The sequence below is a fragment of the Oreochromis aureus genome, linkage group 7 (genome assembly GCF_013358895.1).
Source record: "Oreochromis aureus strain Israel breed Guangdong linkage group 7, ZZ_aureus, whole genome shotgun sequence".
In the NCBI taxonomy this organism is placed as follows: domain Eukaryota; kingdom Metazoa; phylum Chordata; class Actinopteri; order Cichliformes; family Cichlidae; genus Oreochromis; species Oreochromis aureus.
This window is the reverse complement of record NC_052948.1, coordinates 35,345,200-35,372,346: the sequence shown is the minus strand read 5'-3', so window position 1 is coordinate 35,372,346 and position 27,147 is coordinate 35,345,200. Positions and strand designations below refer to the sequence as shown.

General features: G+C 40.1%; 3 protein-coding genes across 3 annotated transcripts; all 3 read left to right on the top strand.

The window, feature by feature from the left end:
• Nucleotides 1-494: 494 nt before the first annotated feature.
• gtf3c5 (general transcription factor IIIC, polypeptide 5) lies at nt 495-12,564 on the top strand. The gene is made up of 11 exons (XM_031738957.2): nt 495-854; nt 2,721-2,919; nt 3,926-4,121; nt 4,230-4,413; nt 4,745-4,849; nt 7,400-7,514; nt 7,673-7,753; nt 7,968-8,056; nt 10,512-10,594; nt 11,040-11,182; nt 12,080-12,564. Exons 1-11 carry the CDS (start codon nt 651-653, stop codon nt 12,268-12,270), a joined length of 1,590 nt encoding a protein of 529 aa, XP_031594817.1. The 5' UTR covers nt 495-650; the 3' UTR covers nt 12,271-12,564.
• Nucleotides 12,565-14,408: 1,844 nt separating this feature from the next.
• LOC116319617 (bile salt-activated lipase-like) lies at nt 14,409-19,341 on the top strand. The gene is made up of 11 exons (XM_031739002.2): nt 14,409-14,563; nt 16,446-16,593; nt 16,819-16,938; nt 17,007-17,204; nt 17,314-17,444; nt 17,544-17,651; nt 17,783-17,897; nt 18,052-18,238; nt 18,395-18,598; nt 18,730-18,939; nt 19,056-19,341. The coding sequence occupies exons 1-11, from the start codon at nt 14,498-14,500 to the stop codon at nt 19,237-19,239; spliced, it is 1,671 nt and encodes a 556-aa protein (XP_031594862.2). The 5' UTR covers nt 14,409-14,497; the 3' UTR covers nt 19,240-19,341.
• A 2,555-nt stretch (nt 19,342-21,896) lies between these two features.
• On the top strand, nt 21,897-25,967 carry LOC116319620 (bile salt-activated lipase-like). Its single transcript, XM_031739003.2, has 11 exons — nt 21,897-22,055; nt 22,303-22,450; nt 22,675-22,794; nt 22,882-23,079; nt 23,189-23,319; nt 23,718-23,825; nt 23,943-24,057; nt 24,684-24,870; nt 24,994-25,197; nt 25,361-25,570; nt 25,694-25,967. The coding sequence occupies exons 1-11, from the start codon at nt 21,990-21,992 to the stop codon at nt 25,875-25,877; spliced, it is 1,671 nt and encodes a 556-aa protein (XP_031594863.2). The 5' UTR covers nt 21,897-21,989; the 3' UTR covers nt 25,878-25,967.
• Nucleotides 25,968-27,147: the final 1,180 nt, after the last annotated feature.

Here is a 27,147-nt window from a genome sequence, read left to right as displayed (position 1 = left end):
GCATCAGCTGCAGAACCACCAGGATGCTGGAAGGGTTCTTTGCACAAGCCGTGAGACTGATAAACGGACTGTGTCCCCTCCCCACCCACTCAGCTATTCACACAGCTACACTGTGAGGTCCACAAACAGACTGTAATGCCCCCTATCTACACACGCACGCACACACACACACACATACAATATACTCCCCAGATACACAAACTACCAAATTTAACCATTCCTTTCTGTGAAAGGACAGCTGCTACCTACCCGAATGATTGTGACTTGAGTTTGTTTTAGAACTTAGATTTTATACTATTTATCCATACCCATTGTTGCAATTTATTACTGCCTTTTTACTGCTCTTTTTAAGCTTATTCTTTTTCAACTGTATAGTTTATTACACTGTAGAGGCTGGTGAGAAACAGTATTTAGTTTTTGTCTGGGTTACACCATACGAAATGACCGTCTTGAGTCTTGAGTCCTGATTTTGAAAGGCTACCGGAACGTGATGTGTGCTGAAATGTTTCCGCCCGGAGTTATTTTGGACTTGAACCCATGCTCGTACAGCGGTTGGTGCAGGAGTTAGATGTGTTTTCTTTCGTGTTCTTTTTGGCTAAAGTAGTTGGTTGACTACATTACTCTTAATTGTCGCCAGCCAAGGAGTCAGTATGGCGGATGTGAGGGACGCGAAGCTGGATTTTACTCTCAAAGAGCTGCCGTTTTCCCATCCCGCCAAACACGAGGATGTCCCGGGCAGCTCGTCCACCGTGGAGCTCCAGGACAACAAGTTGGTGTGTGTGGAGTATCCGGGGGTCTTCAGCAGCGCAGACAGGATGCTGGCCACTCTGGGTAGTGAACAAAAAGTAACAAAAGTAAGCGGAACATAGCTGGGACACAGATCAGTCTCGGGCTTTTTATTTTGAAAACCATTGTGCCGTTTATGTCGGCTAATGAGCGCATAGAAAATATATTTTCAGTCTTTTAAACATTGTAACTTAAATACATCGCTTTATTGGATGTATCGCTTTATTTACTTGGTATTTTAAACTTATCAGTTACAGTCTTTCAGCATTTTGTAATTCAAGTGGTCTGTGAGGAAAACCGGGATCTTTTCAGGCTTTGGATCAGCGTTGTAAAACGCATTTTAGGCTGGGGCCCCCATACAGTTCCAGTTTAAAATCAAGCTGGCCACACCTCCCTATAATTTACTCTTTCTATATTAAATGTAAAGACGTAAACGTGTATCCTGAAAACCTCCATATTTTCACATGTAATGAGCCATCTACACCTTGATAGTACAGGGCTGGACCCCCCTTTCAGAACTGCCTTAATAGTTTGTGCCATACATTAAACACGCTGCTGGATATAGTCCTCAGAGATTTTGGTCCATCTTAGTATGATAGCATCACACAGTTGCAGATTTGTCAGCGTCACATTCATGATGCAAATCTCCTGTTGCACCACATGCAAAGGTGCTCTTTTGGATTGACATCTGCTTACTGTAGAGCCCATTTCAGTGCAGTGAAACCAATTTTAGATGATCTTTGAGCTTTGTGACATGGACCTTCACATCAGAATCTTGCCGGTGACAGTTTTCCAGTCATCTGTTGTTCAATTTCTGTGACACTGTGTGAACCATAACCTCAATTTCCTGTTCTTTTCCTGTTTTTTACATGGTAGTAGTGGCACCAGGTGTGGTCTTCTGCTCCCATAGCTCATTTGCAGCAGAGTTCGATGCGTTTTGCATTCATTGATGCTCTTCTGCAAAACATGGTTGTAATGAGCGGCTGTTTGAATTACTGTTTGAGTTGCTGCCATGTGATTGGCTGATTAGATGTTGCAATAATGAGCAGTTGAACAGGTATCCAACAGAGTGACCAGTCAGTATATGTGCATGCATATAAAAAAAAACGAAGTACAAAAAAAAAAAAAAGGAGCCTATTTTTCAACTCCACCAAAATTTGCCAGTCATCAGAAGGTATTATTCCCTGTTAAATGAGTTTGATGCCTTAATGACTGAACCATTAACAAAACAGATGAAGGGCAGCCTGAGATATTTTAAGAAGAAAAAAGATCCATTGCAACAATGTGTCTGAGCTTTTCCTCATTCACTACATCTGCTGTCCTTACATGACCATCAGAACCTACGGATCACAGTGGAAAGGCAAAAACTGTAACACCAGTTGTTTTTTTCCATCTTTATGATTATAACAACAACATTTTAACATTTTTAACCTTCCAGATAAAAGAGCTGTCATCAAGGGAGGAAGGACAGTCGTAAATCGTTACCCAAACAATTAGCACAAATTATTAGAATTATTTTGCCTTTTACCTTCTTTAGCTCCAATCCGTTGAAGACTTTCTCATGAGCGCCCTCTCCTGCAACCTGGCTTAATTACAGCCAGGTGCACTGGCTCCCATAGATTGTGTCAGACAGTATAAAGTTTGAAACAGAGAAATTTAAATGCTGTGCTCCACTGAGATACACAAATAACAAGTTGGTATTTAAATTTCTTTGAAGTTTAAATATTTTATAGAACATATGAAACATACATTCATGCCCTTGGTTTAACTGTGTGGGATTGGAGGGGAGAGCTGTTTTATTTAAAATGTATTGTCTATTTTCTTCTGTCTTTTTGCATGTTAAATTGTGTTTTTTGTGGGTAATTAACAGATACTCAAATCTTTCTCACTTTTGTGGTTAATACCTTTACCTGTATTTCCCATTAATCCCACAGACCTATGCCAACCCCAGCAAGCGTCTTGAGCTGCGTTACCGACCCCAAGACCCTTTCTGTCACTCACTGTACGGAAACCGCGTCGCATCAGGCAACCTCCTCCTCAGAGTGCGACGGCGGGTGCGAAAAAATGACCCCAAGGATGCTGAAATCCACATGGACATGCTCGGAGTCATTGGAACCACATACAAATTCACGGGTGTGTCTCTCAGTTATCCACCTGTAGCATAATAAACTGTTAATTTTGTTAGCCTTTGGTCCTCTTTCAATGTTTGGTTTCACTTTTTTAAGAATCTCTAATATTTATTCGTTCCTCATACAGTTTATTCGTAATTTAGTTATTATGATCTTACAGATCTGGCATCTTGATCATGTTAAAAGTGAGAATTTAACCTCCTAAGACCCGAACTCTTCCACGGCATGCATTTTTAATTTCTCTTTGATATTTGGGCTGATTGGGACCTGATGAATGTAAACACAAAGAGTTATTTTCTACTTGATTTTTAAAAGAGAGCCATATATGAGGATATTCGTTTAAAATTTCGATAGAACAGTAGCAGTATAATGTCCTCGTAAGTGGATATCAGGCCCTTGTAGAGCAAAATTAAGTATTTTGGCCTAATAACCCAAAATGTGATGTCCACATATGTGGACGCCAGGTCCTAGGAGGTTAAACAATCAAAGGAAATCCAGTTTGACTGATGCTGCACATGTTTACTACAGTGCCCTCCAGTGGCCAAATGGCAGATTTATTTATTTATTCTTTTTGTTTTAGACAACTTAGAAAGATTGCTTCAGACATCAAATCTTGTGCCAGCACATGAAACAAGGAGATGAAATATGAAGATTATCGGTGCAATTTATTGGTTGCAGAAATTATTATTATTTTCTTTCAATGAAATTCAGTAATGGGGGGGTCACATCAGTGGGAATTATATTACATATTGTCTTGACACAGGGACCCTCCCATGATCTTACCAAACATCATATTAACTTGTTTTAGGCAGTGGTTTTCATATTTCTGGCATGCCACACTTCTGAAACCGAAAAATGTTCATGCCCTCAATCCCTTTGTCTTTGTCAATTCAGCATGGCAGTACTTTCTGTCACAGGGTGGTTTGATCTCAGACAGAAGATGACAGCGTATCAGAAAAAGTACAAATAATGCCAGTGACAATGTTTGTTCTGATGTTTGCTGTTTGCAGGGCTGGCAGACTTCCAGTGCCTCGCTGTGCATTCAGAAGGTGGAAAACATACGTCTTTGTATGACAAAATCATACTCCGCAAACCCGAGAGTCAAGAGTTCTTTGAGCAGCCCATGCCTTACTTTCTCCCCCCACCCATCTTCTCACGCCTCGACAGTCCCGTGGATTATTTCTATCGGCCTGACGTCCATCTAAAGTTAGTAAACCACTATAAACCCCCAAACAGCAATATTGGGAAGCCTGTACCGATCTTTAGTTTCAGTGTGATACCTATAATATTTCACTTCTTTTTTTGTGTTTGTAGCCAAATGCTAGGTGACAGTAAGAATTTCATTGGCTTAAATCGTGCTGGCCGGCCCCACAACGCCATTTTTGTCAGCTTCACTGATCCCATCGTGCCTGCAGAGTGCCTTGAGGCAGCTAAAGTGACCTGGAAGCGAATCTGCATGAATGAGTGTGACAAGCGGGGTGAGGAGCAGCTGAAAAAGGTGTGTCCAGCACTCAGCCACACTCTGATTCCAAGGGTCACTAGTTGATAAGCGCAGGAACTGAGAGGAGATTGCACAGCTGTATTTACATCTCCTCGGACACTTTGAAAACTCTGTCTTGTTGTGCTTTTTGGCTCACAATCTGCATCTACTGGTATTTTTGTTCGTTTTCCATCAGCTGATTTCAGTAGCGCAGCTGAACCAACAATAATCAGCAGTTTTCTCTCCAAAATAGCAAAATGTTACAAGGCTATCTTTTATATAATGTTACATAAATATTGCTTTCCTTCATGTTTGGTTATTATCTAATCTCAAAATATTTTGAACCTAGATGTTTGAGAGCCGGCCCATCTGGTCACGGAACGCAGTCAAAGCCAACATCAACCTCCACCCTGATAAACTGAAGCTGCTGCTGCCCGTCTATGCCTACTACATGGTGAGGTTATCGCCAGTTTCACTCAGGTGTTTTGAAATGTTGAAATTTTAATAAAAAAAATCAGCTGTACTTACTCAGTCTACCCTAAAATCTTAGAAATGTCTGTGTTTGCTTCCACTTTAATCAAACACAAAGTGATATTGTCATGAATAAGAATGTACACTTATACAACAAAAAATATAACCTATTGATATTTAATTTACTGCATAGCAATAAGCAGAATTTATATTTGTAGGGTGAATCTGCTTTTAACCTTAGAGGTAATTTAGCTATAATAGTTTACTTTAAATTTCCCTATTTAGCTAAAAGTTTAGCCATTAATTTAAGGCTATGACTTATTTAATATGATATTGAATAAGTAATATCCATGCACTATACAGCATTCAATCAAGTCAAAGCCTAAAACGCCACAAGTCTTAAAAAATAAACGCTCAAAAGTAATAAAGGTCTACTACAGGGTGGGCCATTTATATGGATACACCATAATAACATGGGAATGGTTGGTGATATTAAAGTCCTGTTTGTGGCACATTAGTATATGTGAGGGGGCAAACTCCTCAAGATGGGTGGTGACCATGGTGGCCATTTAGAAGTCGGCCATCTTGGATACAACTTTTGTTTTTTCAATAGGAAGAGGGCCATGTGACACATCAAACTTATTGGTAATGTCACAAGAAAAACAATGGTGTGCTTGGTTTCAACGTAACTTTATTCTTTCATGAGTTATTTACAAGTTTCTGACCACTTATAAAATGTGTTCAATGTGCTGTATTGGATTGTCAATGCAACCCTCTTCTCCCACTCTTCACACACTGATAGCAACACCGCAGGAGAAATGCCAGCACAGGCATCCAGTATCCGTAGTTTCAGGTGCTGCACATCTCGTATCTTCACACCTTAGACAATTGCCTTCAGATGACCCCAAAGATAAAAGTCTAAGGGGGTCAGATCAGGAGACCTTGGGGGCCATTCAACTGGCCCACGACGACCAATCCACTTTCCAGGAAACTGTTCATCTAGGAATGCTCGGACCTGGCACCCATAATGTGGTGGTGCACCATCGTGTGGGAAAAACTCAGGGAACGTGCCAGCTTCAGTGCATAAAGAGGGAAACACATCATTTTATTTTATTTATTTTTATTTATTTATTTTTTTAGAAAGAGGGGCAATACATATTAATGAACATTTTAATAAATGTAAATACGCCAGATTATAGCCTTGGGCTAATTTCCATCTGCAGACCCTCTGGCAGGTTGGTGTTAAACACAAGTTAGTAAAAACATACAGAGACACTATTTACAGGTCATGTAACAGAGACAAAAACAGTCATCACATTATACTAGAACAAACAAATGACAAGAAGAGTGGACACAGAGGACAGCATAGATAACAATAACGGAAACACATCAATTATATTGCACAAACCCCAGTATTGCATATGCCCTGACTGTCGTGATCATCATGTAGCAATTTCAAATATCCAGTGGCCTTGAGGTTTCCATTGATGAAGAATGGACCCACTATCGTACCCCATATACCACACCAAACCATCACTTTTGTTGTTCCAACAGTCTTGGAGGGATCCATCCAATGTGGGTTAGTGTCAGACCAATAGCGGTGGTTTTGTTTGTTAACTTCACCATTCATATAAAAGTTTGCCTCATCACTGAACAAAATCTTCTGCGTGAACTGAGGGTCCTGTTCCAATTTTTGTTTTGCCCATTCTGCAAATTCTGTGCGCCGATCTGGGTCATCCTCGTTGAGATGCTGCAGTAGCTGGAGTTTGTAAGGGTGCCATTTGTGAGTAGCTAATATCCGCCGAAGGGATGTTCGACTAATGCCACTCTCCAGTGACATGCGGCGAGTGCTACGCTGTGGGCTCTTGCTGAATGAAGCTAGGACAGCCACTGATGTTTCTTCATTAGTGACAGTTTTCTTGCGTCCACATTTTGGCAAATCCAACACTGAACCAGTTTCACGAAACGTAGCAAGCAGTTTGCTAACTGTAGCATGGGAGATGGGTGGTCTCGTAGGGTGTCTTGCATTGAAATCTGCTGCAATGACCCGGTTACTGCGTTCACCAGATATCAACACAATTTCGATCCGCTCCTCACGTGTTAACCTCTTCGACATGTCAATGTCTGTGAGCAAAGAGAAACTTGTAAATAACTCATGAAAGAATAAAGTTACGTTGAAACCAAGCACACCATTGTTTTTCTTGTGACATTACCAATAAGTTTGATGTGTCACATGGCCCTCTTCCTATTGAAAAAACAAAAGTTGTATCCAAGATGGCCGACTTCTAAATGGCCACCATGGTCACCACCCATCTTGAGGAGTTTGCCCCCTCACATATACTAATGTGCCACAAACAGGACTTTAATATCACCAACCATTCCCATGTTATTATGGTGTATCCATATAAATGGCCCACCCTGTAGATTACATGCTTTTGTTGACATTATTATGTCCATCTGCTGGACGAGAGACTTGTGCAGTCTGTCCTTTCCTGTAAAAAGAGATTAACATAGGTAGACTTTTTGTATGTAGGTGACAGGGCCGTGGAGAAGCCTGTGGGTGAAGCTCGGCTACGATCCCCGAAAGACCCCAGAGGCCAAAAAATATCAGATGCTGGATTTCAGGATCCGTTGTAGCTCCAAGCACGGTGAGAGCAGAATTTTTCTGTTTTTCTTTTTTCTGCATTTAACATCAGCGTTAGTGTTTCAAAAGGGCAAAAAACAAACTTGAGCAATTTAGTCATTTTGCAAAATCAGCTAGTTTGTTTTGATGAGCATTTTTGCTTTCATTTGTTCCCATTTTTAGGCTACTTGCTATCCAACATACCAATAAAAGCCAAGAGAAGCTCCCTGAACTACAGTCTCCCAAACACATTAAACAAGTCGGGTAAGTGTTTTAGAGGTATGGAGGATAATGCACACAAGTATTATTTGTGAGCCTATCAGAGCCTCTGATTTGCACATATATTCACACAAAAGGGAGAGCAGTGAGTGAACTGTATGAGTTGTCAAGACTCAAGTGCTTTAAAAGTAACCTAGTTACTAAGTTAGTAAATGAAGTCATTGCTCAATTCAGTGTTGTGCTGTACTTTTTTTATCAGCACCCCAGCCAGCTAGTGTGATGGATCTTCCCACTCAGGAGGGTCCCAGCAGCAGTCGAGATCCAGCTCCAGTCACGTACCAGCTGAAGGTCAGTGACCATTATCAGAGCAAACATGCTAAATGTTTTAAACACACACACCTTCTATATTTATAATATCAGGCTTAAAAAAAATCTTTTCGATAACACTTAGGCCTGATGAGTTGCGCTGTTGGGGGACTTCCCATGATGTACTCAGTCCTTCTCCTTCATTCCCCTCATTTTACTCCTTGTGTTTTTATAAGCCTCTATTGATAGTCAGTAGGTTTTGTCTGCTCTCCCAAAGGTTGTGTTTGGTGCTGCTTGTTGATTGTTTTTTATAGGGCTGCTCGATTATGGCAAAAATGATAATTACGATTATTTTCACTGAAACTGAGATCTTGATTATTTGATGATATTTATTTAACAATAACAATGTCTTGTATAATGGCTTTAAAGATTGTCAAAAAATAATATAAAATAGTGTGCAAATACTGATAACAGTGCAAATGTTTGCAATATAAAAAATAAATGAAAAATGTAAAGATCTATGCTTAGTGAACTTCAAAATACTGCATAATATTTATGCATACAAATAACCAAACATCAAGGCAAGATGTGTAGCCACACAATGCACAATTGCATCAAACGTATGTCACTTTGTGAGCGGTCTTCAAATGATTGAATAAATTTGTAGTGTTGCTCTGTGGTGTAGCTACGACACCGTAGCACAGTTTACACACTATGTCTACTTGATCCACGTCTGACCCCGCGAACCCGTAATGTTTCCACACCACTAAAGTCGTTTTACCTCTCTTTTCAACCAACAGCATTCTTTCTTCAGCAGCCATTATCCTCTCCTCTCCAAATAACTTCTGCTTAGCTTTCCGAGCTTCCCTCGGGTCCTCTTAATTGTTGTGACGCGTGTTCGAATTGCAGAGAGGTGCGCTCGTTTTACCACACGGAGCAGCGCGAGAGTAAAGCAGGAGGGAGGTGCTAATAATCGACTCAGTCGTTTTTAATGATCGTTGACAGCCCAGATGGTAATTTAGATTAAAATTCGATTAATTGAGCAGCCCTAGTTTTTTATATGTTCATATTTTCCATTATATTTTTCCCCATCCAGTCAGAGCCTTGAACCTAGTTTTTCTGCCGTGTCTTCCTGTTAAAACAAACCTCTTGCAGGATGGGGAGGGGATTTTTGATTTTGAAATTCTCTCTATTTTTGTGTCTTTAGAATATAAAGCACCGTGAGGTGACCATTGTTGTAAACTGGGGCTTTGTAAATATAACTAAATTGAACCCAACTTGAATTGAAGTTCTCCTACTTCATGGGACCCTGAGTATTCTAGAAACATGCTTAAAAAAGAATATATGATTCAATTCAATTCAATTTTATTTATATAGCGCCAAATCACAACAACAGTCGCCTCAAGGCGCTTTATATTGTACAATAGATCGCACAATAATAAATACAGAGAAAACCCCAACAATCATATCATATGACCCCCTATGAGCAAGCACTTTGGCGACAGTGGGAAGGAAAAACTCCCTTTTAACAGGAAGAAACCTCCGGCAGAACCAGGCTCAGGGAGGGGCGGCCATCTGCTGCGACCAGTTGGGGTGAAAGAAGGAAAACAGGATAAAGACATGCTGTGGAAGAGAGACAGAAATTAATAACAGATATGATTCGATGCAGAGAGGTCTATTAACACATAGTGAGTGGCTGGAAAGGAAAAACTCAATGCATCATGGGAATCCCGGCAGCCTCGTCTATTGCAGCATAACTAAGGGAGGATTCAGGGTCACCTGGTCCAGCCCTAACTATATGCTTTAGAAAAAAGGAAAGTTTTAAGCCTAATCTTGAAAGTAGAGATAGTGTCTGTCTCCCGAATCCAAACTGGAAGCTGGTTCCACAGAAGAGGGGCCTGAAAACTGAAGGCTCTCCCTCCCATTCTACTTTTAAATACTCTAGGAACAACAAGTAGGCCTGCAGAGCGAGAGCGAAGTGCTCTAATAGGGTGATATGGTACTACAAGGTCATTAAGATAAGATGGGGCCTGATTATTTAAGACCTTGTATGTGAGGAGCAGGATGGGATGAATTTCATGATTATATGGCCAGAGTTTACAGTATTGCACAAAAGTCTTGAGTCTTAAGCCACGCCCTGTTTCTTTACATTTTGCTTGAAATACATATAGTATTTAAAGGCTGAAACAGCTCTGGGGAGGCCAGTCCATGACATGATTTTCTATCCAGGTATTCTTTTACTGCTTTGGCAGCGTGCCGGGGATAATGCTGAAAAGCGAACTGCTGTCAGTTGGATACCTTCCAGATCCCATTGCATGTTGGATTAAAATCTAAACACGCATTTCTGTGTTTATAATTCAATCAGTGCATTTCACCACTGTAGCATGATAGTGAAAAAGGCTGAAGCTACAGAGGCATTTAATGCCAGTTTAAATGCAAGCTGTCTTCCAAAAAAGTAATGGAGAAGCTGTCCGTGTCCTCTGTTTCATCTCTACAGGACTCATCCTACATTTTCAGAGAGGGCATGCTGCCTCCTCACAGACAAATGTTTTACCAGGTCTGTGATTTGGATGTGGAAAGGTAATACACAGTAATGTTCATAACGGTCATCTGTACTCTCATCTGTCATCATTTTTCATCTAAATAAAGTTGATCAAACTGATGTCTGGGTTTCCTTTCACCTAACTCCTAAAAATGTTGTTATCTAAAGATTCTCAAAGAGTAGATTTAACTGGTTTTCATATATATTTTTTGTGTACTCACATGTGCGGGCTGTTTCTGTTTTCGGTGGGATAAGAGAAGATAGCAAGATGTGCTAATGTTAATAGGGAGAAAACATGAAAGTATGACTCTTGCTTTCTGTGAAATTATTTTTTATGAATACAGCAACAATAAATAAGATTTTATTAAATAATTTAGAAATTATTTTAAAGTATCCAGTCTAGCATTTCAGTTATCTGGTGGATTTATCAAATATGTCGCGGCTCCATTAGAATGACTAATGAAAGTGTTTGCCATTTTGCAGCATCCAAAAGGAGATCGAGCAGAACAACGGCAACGAGCAGCACTGTGACGAGCGTGACGGCTGGTGTGTCGTCGGCACCACAGACAAGCTGAGGGACATGATCTCAGCCATGATCAAGGCGGTGATCAGAGCGCAGAAGCCAGGTATGGAAAAAGTTGTGACCATCTGTCACACTTCATATCCTGATCAGGCTGATCGGCTGGTTACAGATATTATACAGAGACTCCTAGTTTCAAGATAAATCCTAAAGATCGATAGCAATCCTACTAACTTGATGTGTTAATATTTGTGACCTTTACAAAACAGTTAAATGGCTAAGAAAATTAGTCTAAAGGTCTGTACAGCTGTTTTGTTTGTATTTAAGACTGTCAGCTGGGTGCTTGACAGTTAACTTGGCACTAAATATGAATAAAGTGTGAAGCTTTCCGCCTTGGAAGGCCGGCAGCTACTCCAGTTACATAGTCTAGTTTTAAGTGAAAGAGTGTGAACAACAACTGGATGGACTGAACTTAAAATGTTCAGAGATTCACATTTCCAGGTGATCCCAGAGCTCAACCGGTGGTCCAACTTAGGCGCCTTTGCTGGGCACCATCCTCTTTCTGTCACTACCCAATATCTGCAAAATGCCAACAATAAATCTTTAAAAAAAACATCCATGTTTCAAGCAAAATTGATTTTAGCAGCTCTTGTTGTCCATTAACGTTTTCTTTGATAGTAGGTCAACTTTTTATGTTTTTGGTGCCATGATTGAAGTCAGAATTCCTGCAGAAACATTGATGCCCTGCGTTGTTCTAATAGAAAAATGCTAACATGCTACCCTAAAAATAGGCCTGTTTATTTGTGCACTAACATTTTGAAGCACTGATTATGGATTATCATGACAAGCCAAAACTCATAGACAAAACTTAACAGTGACTATTTTCAGTATTTGAAGTAACTGAGTCCTGAACAAGACCACCTGGGACTCACAGGTGTGTTTACTTTTTATTTTTGGTTTTGGCTTTTTGTTCTTTTACCTGAATATTCTGTTTCTCCTTCAGCGTTGCCGGAATTACCCAAAAGACGAAGACGTAAAGGCCAAAGCGTAAAAGATGTTTATGCAGAGGAGGAGGAAGATGAAGTAGGGGAGGATGAGAATAGGGAGGATGAAGAGGAGGATGAGGAAGACGAATTTCAGCCATCTGAAGGAAGTGAAAATGAGATGGAGACTGAAATTTTAGATTACATGTAACACAATAAAACCACGTGTTGACATGAATTTGACTGTTAATCTGTTGTATCATCAGTTTCTTTAAAAATGTGACCAGTTCAGTTGAATGTAAATAAAGAAATTATGTTCTTTTAAAGGTTTGTTTAACAGTTGTGTTCTCTTTGCTGTTAATGCAGAGAAACCTTTTGTGTTTGCGTTTAAATTGGCATTTTTGTTAGTTACAGTATAACTGGAGTTCACCATGGACACAAATAAAGGTTCAGTTTTTCTGACCAAATAACTTTCATAACCAACATTAAAAATTGCCAGATGCCATGTCCTGCTGTCGTGGTCTTCCTCCTGTAAGCGTATTAATTTTTAAAAAAAATGATAACAAAGGAACTAACAAATAGGTAATTACTTAAAATTAGCAACAAACTACTACAAATTGACATGATAGCATTACGCAGTTGCTGGTGAATTTTCGACTGTAAGGCCTGAAATTAAGAAATTGAGACTCAAACCAAACAACATTTTTCCAGTCTCCTGTTTAAGTTTTTTTTTTTTAACTGAATAACGCACTCAGAATGTACATGAATAAAATATTTAGAGTGTTCAATTTGAACTATGAACTGCAAAACACTGAACAACAACATGAACTTTGGTCCTGTACTTGTACTGTTTGTGTGGATCTCTTTTTTCTAAATATGTTCAGGTGCTTTGGGCAAATGGTGGAGCTCTAAAAAGCAGTTTCTCTCAAGCTGTAGTCAAAGGCACTGCTGACACTTCAAATCAAATAAATGTGAGAAGGCTGACACTCCTATTTGTTACAGCCAAGAAAAGAAGCTCAATTCAGTTCCTTTCTGTTCCAGTGAAACTCCCAGTGTTTGCTGATGGACAGTAAGTGGGGCTCGGGTCTAGACACTCAGCTTGAGGAATTGGTGAAGAGTTTTAGGACAGGGCGGGCGTTTTGGCACCACTCTCATGGCTTTGAGCCATCCAAGCAAAGTGCCGTTTAGGAGCTGGTTCTGATGACTTCATCTCCCGCTCCTAGAAATAAACTCTTTTAGCAGCAACTATCACAATCAGGTCATACATAGGACATGATTTTTTTTCGGCGTTAGATTTTGTGCAATTTGATGTCAATCGTGTGCCACAGACTTTACATGATTTACATGATTCAGCTAATTCTTGTCCTGAAAGAGAAACTTACGAATACATATGCATGAGACCAGCCACCAAAATGTCTCTGTTCACAACTTTGAGTCACAAAACTTACACTGTGCCTTTTTAGTAAATCCAGCAGTTTTCCAATGTCAAAAGATGGTTTTGTGGTGCTTCTGCTGTCAGTTCGTGTGGCCCTGAATGTTCCTTTTTTAAAATTCTAACCTTTGAAATGAAGGAATGTTTGGCTCTTTGGTTCTTGTTTATACGACCAATGCTGAAAAAAGGGGGGGTTGAACATGTTATGGTGAAGTCACATGCATGTTTTGTAGTCTATCTTCTGTACAGTTAAGGAGATATTAGTGTAAGGCTGTTCTTTTCCTTTGCAATTCTCCTGCCCACTTTTCCTTTCCAAGGCAAGTGGTTTGGGGTTAAAGGTTAAGGCAGGACACAGTCTGAGTATAAGATGATAAGTAAGGAAAAACATATATATTGTGTCATGGTATTCCTCTTTTAACCCAGTAACTGTTTTTGAAGTTATTGAACACTATTTAAACTAAATAAAAGCCTAACACAAAAATGGTGGCATCTGCACCTCCAGATATTTTTTAGATGTAGAGAAAACCTGCAAGTTAAATAGAAGAAGTGCAGAACATAAAATAAAAAAAGCCAATTTTTCTTCTTTCTTTTTTTTCCAAGAAAGATTTTAATGACACCAGTTAACTCCATGAGCTAATTTTCATGAGTATGTATCGGAATTAGTTTCTCTGCTGACTGAGAATAAAAGTATTTGTGCTCCTTGTTTATCATTTGTAGTAATCTTGTACTTTTATAAATAATTATAAATAGTTTACCTACTTACTAGAGCAGACATTGAAAGAGATGTCTCATGATAACTACCCATGTCAATTTATTTTAGTCGATTTTGTTTTTCTGGTTAAATGTGGGCAAGTTTTTGGGAAGATGTAGTGTATACAAGGTGGTTAAATATTATTCAACAGTGAGAAAACCAGGGCCATGGACTGCACGTCGGTCAGATGTTGTGCAACGTTGGTTCCTTTATAAAAGTCTGGCTGACAATCAAGGAAATTCTGACAGCTTGATCATGATGCTGAAGCTGGGGGTTTTGTTTGCCGTTGCTGTTTTTCTGGAGACGGCCTCTGCGGCCTCTGTAAGTATCACATAAAATGTGTATTTTTCATGTTTACAAAATTTCTTTTGGATATCTCTAAAGGTTTCACTGTACAGAATATGTTTCAAGTTCAGTTGTGCACTGATAATTCAGCTGTGACTGCATGATTACAAAATGTGCAGTGTTTGTTACACTGAGTGTTCAAATTGATATACGGTGGCTTGCAAAAGTATTCGGCCCCCTTGAACTTTCCCACATTTTGTCACATTACAGCCACAAACATGAATCAATTTTATTGGAATTCCAGGTGAAAGACCAATACAAAGTGGTGTACACGTGAGAAGTGGAACGAAAATCATACATGATTCCAAACATTTTTTTTACAAATAAATAACTGCAAAGTGGGGTGTGTGTAATTATTCAGCCCCCTTTGGTCTGAGTGCAGTCAGTTGCCCATAGACATGGCCTGATGAGTGCTAATGACTAAATAGAGTGCACCTGTGTGTAATCTAATGTCAGTACAAATACAGCTGCTCTGTGACGGCCTCAGAGGTTGTCTAAGAGAATATTGGGAGCAACAACACCATGAAGTCCAAAGAACACACCAGATAGGTCAGGGATAAAGTTATTGAGAAATTTAAAGCAGGCTTAGGCTACAAAAAGATTTCCCAAGCCTTGAACATCCCACAGAGCACTGTTCAAGCGATCATTCAGAAATGGAAGGAGTATGGCACAACTGTAAACCTACCAAGACAAGGCCGTCCACCTAAACTCACAGGCCGAACAAGGAGAGCGCAAATCAGAAATGCAGCCAAGAGCCCCATGGTGACTCTGGACGAGCTGCAGAGATCTACAGCTCAGGTGGGGGAATCTGTCCATAGGACAACTATTAGTCGTGCACTGCACAAAGTTGGCCTTTATGGAAGAGTGGCAAGAAGAAAGCCATTGTTAACAGAAAACCATAAGAAGTCCCGTTTGCAGTTTGCCACAAGCCATGTGGGGGACACAGCAAACATGTGGAAGAAGGTGCTCTGGTCAGATGAGACCAACATGGAACTTTTTGGCCAAAATGCAAAACGCTATGTGTGGCGGAAAACTAACACTGCACATCACTCTGAACACACCATCCCCACTGTCAAATATGGTGGTGGCAGCATCATGCTCTGGGGGTGCTTCTCTTCAGCAGGGACAGGGAAGCTGGTCAGAGTTGATGGGAAGATGGATGGAGCCAAATACAGGGCAATCTTGGAAGAAAACCTCTTGGAGTCTGCAAAAGACTTGAGACTGGGGCGGAGGTTCACCTTCCAGCAGGACAACGACCCTAAACATAAAGCCAGAGCAACAATGGAATGGTTTAAAACAAAACATATCCATGTGTTAGAATGGCCCAGTCAAAGTCCAGATCTAAATCCAATCGAGAATCTGTGGCAAGATCTGAAAACTGCTGTTCACAAACGCTGTCCATCTAATCTGACTGAGCTGGAGCTGTTTTGCAAATAAGAATGGGCAAGAATTTCAGTCTCTAGATGTGCAAAGCTGGTAGAGACATACCCTAAAAGACTGGCAGCTGGAATTGGAGCAAAAGGTGGTTCTACAAAGTATTGACTCAGGGGGCTGAATAATTACGCACACCCCACTTTTCAGTTATTTATTTGTAAAAAATGTTTGGAATCATGTATGATTTTCGTTCCACTTCTCACGTGTACACCACTTTGTATTGGTCTTTCACGTGGAATTCCAGTAAAATTGATTCATGTTTGTGGCTGTAATGTGACAAAATGTGGGAAAGTTCAAGGGGGCCGAATACTTTTGCAAGCCACTGTATATTGTGCTCAATTTCATCAGTGTGGTAAAAAACCCAAACATCCATCTTTTTTTATAGCTCACATATTTAGTCCATTTGTTGCCTTAATCTCTGTAGCTTGGTGTGGTGCAGACTGAGGGAGGGATGGTTGAGGGTGAAACAGTTAGTCTTGGATTATCCCGTTCCATGGACATCTTCAAGGGAATTCCCTTTGCTGACATTCCTGGAAGGTTTGAGAAACCAAAGCGTCACCCTGGTTGGGGAGGTGGGTGGACTGCGTTTTTCACTAGATTTTACCTATTTAGCAATTATGTTTGAAACTCACAGAAGCTTTTTCTGCACATTTCCTTTTAGATATGTTTTATCTTCTGCTTGCAAAGCGAAATAAGCATCAGCTCTGTGTGAAGTAAATGTAATATTAACATACTTGATGCTTCATGCTAATATTAAAAGATAACACACTGCTCTTTTAATGTGTGTTTCTGGTCAGGTGTTCTAAAGGCCACACAGTACAGCGATGAGTGCCTTCAGCTGAACTCTTTCCAGAATAGCTACGTAGGCAGTGAGGACTGTCTGTACCTTAACATTTGGGTTCCTCATGGCAGCTCAGGTAAAGACAGAAGCCAAAAGTGTTTGTATATTAAATTAGACCAGTGCTAACTGTCTTCATCCCTCTAGTATCTTCTGGTCTCCCTGTCATGGTTTGGATCTACGGAGGAGGCTTCATGATTGGAGGCTCCATGGGGCCTTACTACCTGGATAACTACATGTACTATGGGAAGGAGATAGCAGACAGAGGAAATGTTATTGTAGTGACACTTGGGTACCGTGTGGGACCTATGGGCTTCATGAGCACTGGAGACTCTGATTTACCAGGTAGGTACACACATCTTACAGAGCCTGGTACATGCTGGATTGCCAATACAGAAATACTTCCATTTAAATAGTGATTCTTTACACAAAATTGATTATATTTAATCCCCAGGAAACTACGGTTTGTGGGATCAACAGGCCGCCATCGCCTGGGTACACAGAAACATCCGCTCATTTGGAGGTGACCCTGACAACATCACCGTCTTTGGAGAATCTGCAGGTGGAGTTAGTGTTAGCTTCCAGGTGAGAGTATTTGCTCTTTTTCTGACCATCTATCCATAGATGGAACTCACTTCAAAGCAGATGGTAAAATGTGTATTTCTCCTGACATTCCACCCACAGACTCTCACTCCCCACAATAAAGGGATCATCAGGAGAGCCATCTCCCAGAGTGGGGTGGCGCTTTGCCCCTGGGCACTCAACAGAAACCCTCGTAGGTTTGCTGAGGAGGTACATAGCAGCTTCTTTACATATAACCACTTTTTTTTTTTTTTTGATCAAATAAGGAAATAATAATACAAACATATGCATAGAACATGAACAATGGGGGTAATTACAGATAATTTGTACCCACTCCGCAGGTTGCTCGGAAGGTCAACTGCCCAACTGATAGCAGAATGGCTTCCTGTCTGAAGATGACTGATCCTGGGACCCTAACAAAGGCAGGAACTGTGAATTTGCTCAGTTCACCTGATCGTAAGGTCTACGTTCCACAAAACCTAATTTACATTCTCATTTTAGACGTGATGAAAACAGTTCTGCTTAACTTACCCACCAAATTATATTCATACTAATTATGGCACAATTTCTGGCATGTATATAATGATTTTTGATTGTCTGCATATCTTAGAGCCCCTTGTGTTGAACCTGGAGATAGCCCCTGTGATCGATGGGGACTTCTTGCCGGACGATCCTTCCAAATTGTTCCACAATGCAGCTGAAATTGACTACATTGCTGGAGTCAACAACATGGACGGGCATATGTTCACCAACTTTGATGTTCCATCAGTCAACCTTGATCTGGTGGTCACCCCTACGTGAGTTTGAGTGCTTTGATCAGCTTGGAATTGCATCATGAAACAATTTCAAACAAGTTACACATTGCAAAACGGTAAAAAAAAAAAAAATGTGATTTCGTGGCAGTAAGGAATTTTATCAGTTCTCAGTGGAAAATACTCTCTTTCTGATTGCAGTAATGATGTGAGAAGGCTTTTGGCTGCCTTAACAAAGGAGAAGGGTGAGTCTGGCCTGAACAATGCCTACTCCACGTATACCTCAAATTGGGGAAGTTTTCCCACCTGGGATACCATCAAGAAAACCATCGTTGATATTGAAACAGACTACATCTTCCTGGTTCCTACACAGGCTGCCCTTTATCTTCATGCTGACCATGCCACGTGAGAATCTGACCTTGAAATACAGATGTCACAGTTTATCTAATTAATTAAGAGATAAAAATACATATTTTTTTTAGCAGTGGTGGAGTTATCATCACATTGCTGTTGCTGTTCTTTTTGTCTCATCAAAGAACTGGGCGCACCTACTCCTACCTCTTCTCTGAGCCCAACCTTCTGGGCGGTCCTTTATTGCCCTACCCAAGCTGGATGGGAGCTGACCACGCCGATGACCTGCAGTACGTGTTCGGAAAGCCCTTCAGCTCACCACTTGTATACTGGCCAAGCCATCGCCGTGTCTCTGACTACTTGATCTCCTACTGGACCAACTTTGCCAAAACTGGGTATAACTCTGCAGACACAAAAGATTTTTGTGTCAAAGAAATCGAACAACTGAATCACTTATTGTAATACAAATTAAAAACACATCAGTGATGTTTTCAATTTCTCTGATCAACAGAGATCCTAACAAGGGAGATTCAGCCGTGCCTGCTACCTGGCCAACGTTCACCAGAAGTGGTGAAAAGTTCCTGGAGATCAATTCTGACATGAACCAGAACTACATAAGGCAGGAAATGAGGCTGCGTTATGTGCATTTCTGGACCAGCATCCTGCCCAGCCTTCCCACAGTTACCTCTGAATAAGGGGCATGTGCTTTCCACTGTGGACATGTGCAAACATGTAGATCTAAATAAAGTATCAGTATCAGTGCTAATTCATGAAAAATAAACATATCAGAGAAAATATGGTTGTCTTAGTTTTATTTGATCAACTTTCAGGGGTTTCTATAATGTTTTCATCTTATCTATTTTAATTCTTTTTATTTGATTATATTATCCCTCTGTTCAGCACTTTGCCAGACACTTGATGTGCTTTAAATGTGCTATATAAATAAAGATGACTTGACTTGACTTTTGAATTTGCACCTGAAGCTCTAAATATGTAGAGATACCAGGGCTAGCAAGCTAATGATAGCTTCATAACTTGCAAAGTTAGTTTAAGCATCCTTAGCTCAAAGGCCAGTTCAATTCAAGATCTTTATTGTTAATACAACAATATACACAGTATACAGGGTATCGAAATGCCATTTCACCCAAAGTCCCCCATGGTGCATTTATAAGAATATCAAAATATATCTACAATGGTTATAAAACTAGAAATTACAAATAATAACTCACAAAATTTAAATAAAATTAAAAAGATAAAAAGCCCCTAATATTAACCATATGTATGTAAGATGAACAAGGACAGGACAAGAGACAATACAGCTCAGAGTGCTTTTAACACTCTGGGTTAAATTTTCTACGATTCCTCATATTTTTCTCTTCTTAAAAAGTGAAAAGATTTTGCAAAAATATTGTACAGTTCCTTTAGTTCCTTTTTGTGTGTGTTTAGTGATTTTGTGGGCCCTGATACCGATCATGTCACCTCCTAATGCCCACATTCATAATGGGTATCTAACTCAGCAAATTTGGCCACCTCATCCTTAAAAGATAACTCACCTGTTATTATGTCATGAAGGGAGACAGCGATTTGACTTGTGAAAGAAATGTGTCAGCTAGTAGGATTTTATTTTTCTCCTTCAGTGTTGGCAATATTACCCAAGACAGCAAAGACATAAAGGTCAAAGTTTCTCCAGTGAAAGATGAGTGTGCAGAAAAGAGAGAGGACGAAGATGAGTATGAAAATGAAGAAGATGAAGAGGAGAATGAGGGAAATAATTTTCCGCCATTTGAAAGAAATGAAAATGAGATGGAGGCTGAAATCGTAGATTCCATGCAACACCTTAAAACCATTTTGTTGACATTATGTTAATAGTTTGCATTGTTTATTTAAAATGTGACCAATTTATTTAAACGTAAGTAAAGACATTTTTAAAAGCTTTTTGTTTTTCTGTTATTGTGTAGCAATAAATTCATTGGCCACTTTATTAGGTACGCTGGGTTTGGTGCCCTTTTGCCTTCAGAGCAGCCTGAATCCTTTGCTACATAGATTCAACAAGATGCTGGAAACATTCCTCGGAGAATTTGATCGATATTGGCATGATAGCTTCGTACAGTTGCTGTAGATTTGTTAGCATCGAATGCATGATGCACATCTCTTATTCTACCACATCCCAAAGGTGCTCAACTGGATTTAGGTTTGGTTTTTGTGGAGGCCATTTAAGCACATTGGACTGGTTGTCATGTTCAAGAAACCAATTTGAGATGATCTGAGTTCTGTGACATGATGTATTATCCTGCTTGAAGCATCTTGCCAAAGATGGGAAAACAGCTGTCATGAAGGAATTGGCATGGTTAGTTTCAATATTCAGATAACCTGTGGCATTTAAACGATGCTCAATTGGTATTAATGGGTCCAAAGTGTGCCAAAAAACATCGCCCACATCATTATATCACCGCCAGTAGTTTGAACTGTTGCTTCAAGACAGAGTGACTCCAAGTAGTTGCTTCAGTTACTTTTGCCTTCCCTTTAGCTTGAAGAAGTTTAGCCACCTCCTTTGACGTTTGACATCAGCAAGCGTTTTGTGCCCAGAGAACTGCTGCTCACTTGTCATTTTCTCATTTTCAGACCATTCTAGGCCTGGAGGCGACAAAAAAGATATTTACAGTTCAGTTTTGAAGCATTCAAAACATAATGGTTAACTTTTCAGATTGGCTAGAGCAGTGTGACTGTGGGCACAGTCTGACAGCTGTATAAACTTAATATAGGATGGTTTCCTGATAAATAATGGAAAAAACAGGAGAAAACTCAAAATCACACATGAAAGATTAATCACTTGCAAATCTTACGAAGGCTTATACAGGACTGTTTTGTTTGTTTGTTTTCTTTGTTTGTATGTTTGTTTGTTTTTAAAAACATTCTCTCTTTTTGAAGTAAACTCATTAAATTAAAAATATTAAAAGCCAAGTACAATACTAGTAGCCTTCTTTGCATGTCCAGAACTTGTGTGCAGAGTTTTGTACAGAGAAAACCTGCAAAGGAGACAAATAGAAAAAAAAAGTACCGAAATTAAAATAAACACTGGCCGTTTTTCACTTAACCTTAGTTAGAATGTCATTACTTGTCTCCATGAAATATTTTAAAAAGAGCTATAGTCATTCTTACACAAGTTCACTCCATTAGCCAATTTTGATAAACATTTGGCTTAATTAGTCTCTCTGGTCACTGAGTCTAAAACCACTTATTTTCCTTCTCAAAAATGTGGAAATTAATGATATACTGAGATCCATGCGAAATATTCAGAAAGGTGTAATGTACACAAGGTGATTAAATATTATATAACTGTGAGAAAAGCAGGCCCACGAACTTCACGCCGGTCAGATGTTGTCCAGGGGAGGAGTCCTCTTTATAAAAGTCAGGGTGATAGTCAGTGCCATTCTGCCAGTTACTCATGATGCTGAAGCTGGGGATTTTGTTTGCCGTTGCTTTGTTTCTAGAGACGGCCTCTGCGGCCTCTGTAAGTGTTACACAAAATATGTATTTTTCATGTTTACAGAATCTTTGTCATTTTGCTGTGCAAAAAGAATTAAGCTACAAATGTGGGAACATTTATTCCCAGATGTGTGATTACAAAAGTGCCAAATTCTACAAATCTAAATATTTTGTGCTAAATTTCATCAATGTGGTAAAGAAAATTACTAAAGCTTAATGTTTTCAATAGTTAACATTTATTCCCTTATTCTCATTGTGCGCTATCTCTTTAGCTTGGTGTGGTGCAGACCGAGGGAGGGAAGGTTGAGGGAAAATCGATTAGTCTCGGATCAGGCCGATCCATGGATATCTTCTTGGGGGTTCCCTTTGCTGATGCTCCTGGAACATTTGAGAAACCAAGGCCTCACCGTGGTTGGGATGGTAGGTAGACCAAATGACTTTCTCATCAGTCTTTAGCTCTGAAACTCACAGCAGCCTTTTCTACATGTCTCCTGTTAACTTTAATCAGTCAATAGAAAATTACTTCTAATACTCACAAACACAGGCAAGCTAAGACCTGCACTGTGTGAACTAATGTGTTATAATGTATCCTGATAATTTTTCAGATGTAATATTCAACTCTTTTAATGTGTGTTTCTGGTCAGGTATTCTACAGGCCAAAGACTACAAGCCCAGATGCCTTCAGTTGACTGTTTTGATGAATGACTACATCGGCAGTACAGACTGTCTCTACCTTAACATCTGGGTTCCTCATGGCAGCTCAGGTAAAAACAAAAATGCACAAAAGTTGATTCATGTATTTTTTAACATAAATTAGACAAAGACTAAATTTCAATAACTTTGTCCTCTAGTATCTGCCGGTCTCCCTGTCATGGTTTGGATCTATGGAGGAGCCTTCCTGGTTGGAGGCTCCATGGGTGCAAACTTCCTGGATAATTACCTGTACAGCGGACAGGAGATTGCAGACAGAGGGAATGTTATTGTTGTGACGGTGGGGTACCGTGTGGGAACACTGGGCTTCCTGAGCAGTGGAGGCTCTGACTTACCTGGTAAGACACACACTTTTTAGAGCCTGTTACATGCTGGGCGGTAAAAGATAAAAATACTTCCATTAAAGCAGTGATTCTTCTCATGAGCTGAAATATATTTGATCCTCAGGAAACTACGGTTTGTGGGATCAGCAGGCTGCCATCGCTTGGGTACACAGAAACATCCGCTCATTTGGAGGCGACCCTGGCAACATCACTGTCTTTGGGGAATCTGCAGGTGGAGCTAGTGTTAGCTTCCAGGTGAAAATACATTTCCACAGATATCTTAATGTATTTATACACACATATATCAAAATCTTTGATTGTTAGAACCAGAAGTGACCATATTTGGACAAGACTATAGAGTTTTGAGCTATAAACTCACACTAGCAACTCAGTTTGCAAGAAACTGAAGAACAGAATTCCTGCACAAACTGTTTGCTAAAATAAAAACACTGAAAGCAGTACAGCAACATCAGTCAACAGATCAAATTTAGTAATTTCAATTGAGGTGACACTTACAGCAGACCTAGACCTGGTTCTCACCCATCTGCTACAGTGGTTACAATTGTTAGCTTGCTCTTTGCTACTGGAAACCATAAAGTTGTTGCACCAGACATGCTTCAAACTATGTATTCTTCCTAACCTTCCACCCACAGACTCTCACTCCCCACAATAAAGGGATCATCAGGAGAGCCATCTCCCAGAGTGGAGTGGCACTTTGCCCCTGGGGAATCAACAGGAACCCTCGCAAGTTTGCTGAGGAGGTATATAGCAGCTTCTCTGGATAGAATCACACTTTTGGAACAAATAAAAGGAATTCAAAATCTGTGCATACAGCTTTAACAATGGCCCATAATTATGAATTTGCACCTATTCTGCAGGTTGCTCAGAAGGTCAACTGCCCAACTGATAACAGAATGGCTGCCTGTTTGAAGATGGCTGATCCTGGAGCCCTAACACTGGCAGGCCCTCTCGATGTTTCCGCTTCACCCGATAGTAAGGATTACATTCCTAACAGCCTACTTTACATTCTCATTTTAGACATTATGAAAGCTTTTCTGACAAGATTACTCACAAAGTTCAATGGGATTGTATAAGAATTTCTTTTATTTATGTATTATTCACATTATTTTATTGTATAATGCCTTAGTGCCACTGGATTTTAGCATGTCTCACACTCATGCAGTTAGACAGATGGTGGGGTCTGGTAAGGAAGTTGGGGGGAAGCAGACAACTCCCTAGGACGAGTCTTTTGTCTCTTCGATGACTCTAGGAGGTAGCAAGGGAGTGTGAACCTTAAGGTGTGAAACAGCTGTGTACTGCCTTTTGTTCCTGGAGAAGGTATTTAACTGAGAGCCATGCTAGGCTCAGAGAGACTCTGCTGACCGTCTGCCCCGCGATCATGCATGCTCTCCACCAAGCTTGGTTTTCTGATCTTTGTCTTTATTAAAGAATGTTAGCTACCACTCACCGCTTGTCTGCAGGCTTTATTTAAATGGAAAACTTCCACGACATGATATAAGGAAATCCAACAGTTTAAACTATATGCTGGCTAACACAGTATATATAAAACAAAGTTTGTTCTGCATATAGTACATGTTCTAATTGTCTGCATTTCTCAGACCCCATTGTCTTCAACCTGGTCCTGTCTCCTGTGATTGATGGGGACTTCTTGCCGGACGATCCTTCCCACTTGTTCCACAATGCAGCTGAAATTGATTACATTGCTGGAGTCAATGACATGGACGGGCATATTTTCACTGCTTTAGATGTTCCATCAATCAACTCGGATCTGGTTGACACCCCTATGTGAGTTTGAGCCATTTGATCAGTTGAAACAACAACAATGCCAACATGGATGTAACACTATATCAAACCTTAGGTGACAGTAAGGTGTTTTGTCAGACCTTAATCCTCACTTTCTGATTTCAGTGATGATGTGAGGAGGCTCTTGGGAGCGTACACAAAGGAGAAGGGCGCAGTTGGTCTGAACAATGCCTACTCCACCTATACTTCAAACTGGGGAAGCAATCCCAGCCAGGAGACCATCAAGAAAACCATTGTGGGAGTAGGAACGGACTACATCTTCCTGGTTCCTACACAGGCTGCCCTTTATCTACATGCTGACCATGCCACGTGAGAATATTATGTTGTGAAACAGATGTCACAGTTTGATGAGATAATAGTGGTCTCAGGAAAATTTCATTCATATAAATAATTACAGAAATGAAACTCCAATTGTTTTTGTCAGTGGTATAGTTATTGTCACATCAATGTTTTCTTCCCCCTCTCACTATAGAACTGGGCGCACCTACTCCTACCTCTTCTCTGAGCCCAACCGTCTGGGCGGTCCTTTATTGCCCTACCCAAGCTGGATGGGAGCTGACCATGCTGACGACCTGCAGTACGTGTTTGGAAAGCCCTTCAGCACACCACTTGGATACTGGGACAACCATCGCCGTGTTTCCGGCGCCATGATCTCCTACTGGACCAACTTTGCCAAAACTGGGTATAATTCTATAAACACAAACGACTGTCAGAGTATCACAGAAACCATGCAACTAAATCAAGTATTGAAATATAAATTAAGCTGCTGTATTTATGTTTTACTTTTTTCTGTTTATGTCCACAGAGATCCCAATAACGGAGGCTCAAGCGTGCCTGTTAACTGGCCAAAGTTCACCAGAAGTGCACCACAGTTCATAGAGATCAATTCTGATATGAACAACAACTACGTGCAACAGAAAATGAGGATGCCTTATGTGAATTTCTGGACCAGGATCCTGCCCAGCCTTCCCACAGTTGTTTCAGAATAAGCAGCATCTGCTGTCACCTGTGGATATGTGTACACAAGTATTGCATCACTAGCTCATAAAAAATAAATCAGTCGCAGACAAAAATACTAATCTGTTGGGTTTATTTGATCATGTGTTTGGATTTATAGTATGACCATCTGAAGCTCTAAATATAGGATCTCAGCTTATCAACAGCTTAACAACACCCCCCCCCCCCACTCGATGTGCAATATCACTGATCACACTGCACCTCTCAATGCACCTGCTAGTTAGATGGCATGTATGTGTATGTATATAGATGTAAGTGTGTATGTGGAAATATGTGTGTGTATGCATGTACGGATGCAAATATGTATATATACATATATGTATGTATGTGCGTGTATGTTTGCAGGTGTATGTATAACTTGTACATATCTTTCTTGTGTAAATGTAAATTTGTCATTGTGTAAATACTTACGCTATTGTGTACTTCACACACATGGAGAGATGCCAAACTGCCTTTCACTGTTCTTGTAACAGTGACAATAAAAAGCTATTCTATTCTATTCTATTCTATTCTATTCTATTATACACTGATCAGCACTTCTGCATAAGATTTTCGAGCAAACCATGCTGACAACCTGCAGTGGGTGTTCGGAAAGCCCTTCAGCTCACCACTTGTATACTGGCCAATCCATTCCCATTTCTCTGACTACTTGATCTCCTACTGGACCGATTTTGCCAAAACTGGGTATAACTGCAGACACAATAGATAGGAGTGTCACAGAAATCCATCAACTGAATCAGTTATTGTAATATAAATGAAAAACACACCAGTAACGTTTTCATTTTTTGGTTATGTTAACAGAGATACCAACAAGTGGTGAAAAGTTCCTGGAGATCAATTCTGACATGAACCAGAACTACATAAGGCAGGAAATGAGGCTGTGTTATGTGCATTTCTGGACCAGCTTCCTGCACAGCCTTCCCACAGTGGGATCTGAAGAAGGAGCATGTGCTATCCACTGTGGACATGTGCAGACATGTTGATCTAAAGTATCAGTATCAGTGCTAGTTCATGAAAATTAACATAGCAGAGACAAATATGGTTGTCTTAGTTTTATTTGATCTATTTGAATTTACACCTGAAGCTCTAAATACATATATGTGGAGATGTCAGGGCTAGCAAGCTAATGATAGCTTCATACCTAACAAACTAAAAGCCCACTCCTCTGATGTTTGACATCAACAAGGCATTTTTCACTCAGAGAACTGCTGCTTACTGCTCATTTTCTCATTTTCAGACCAT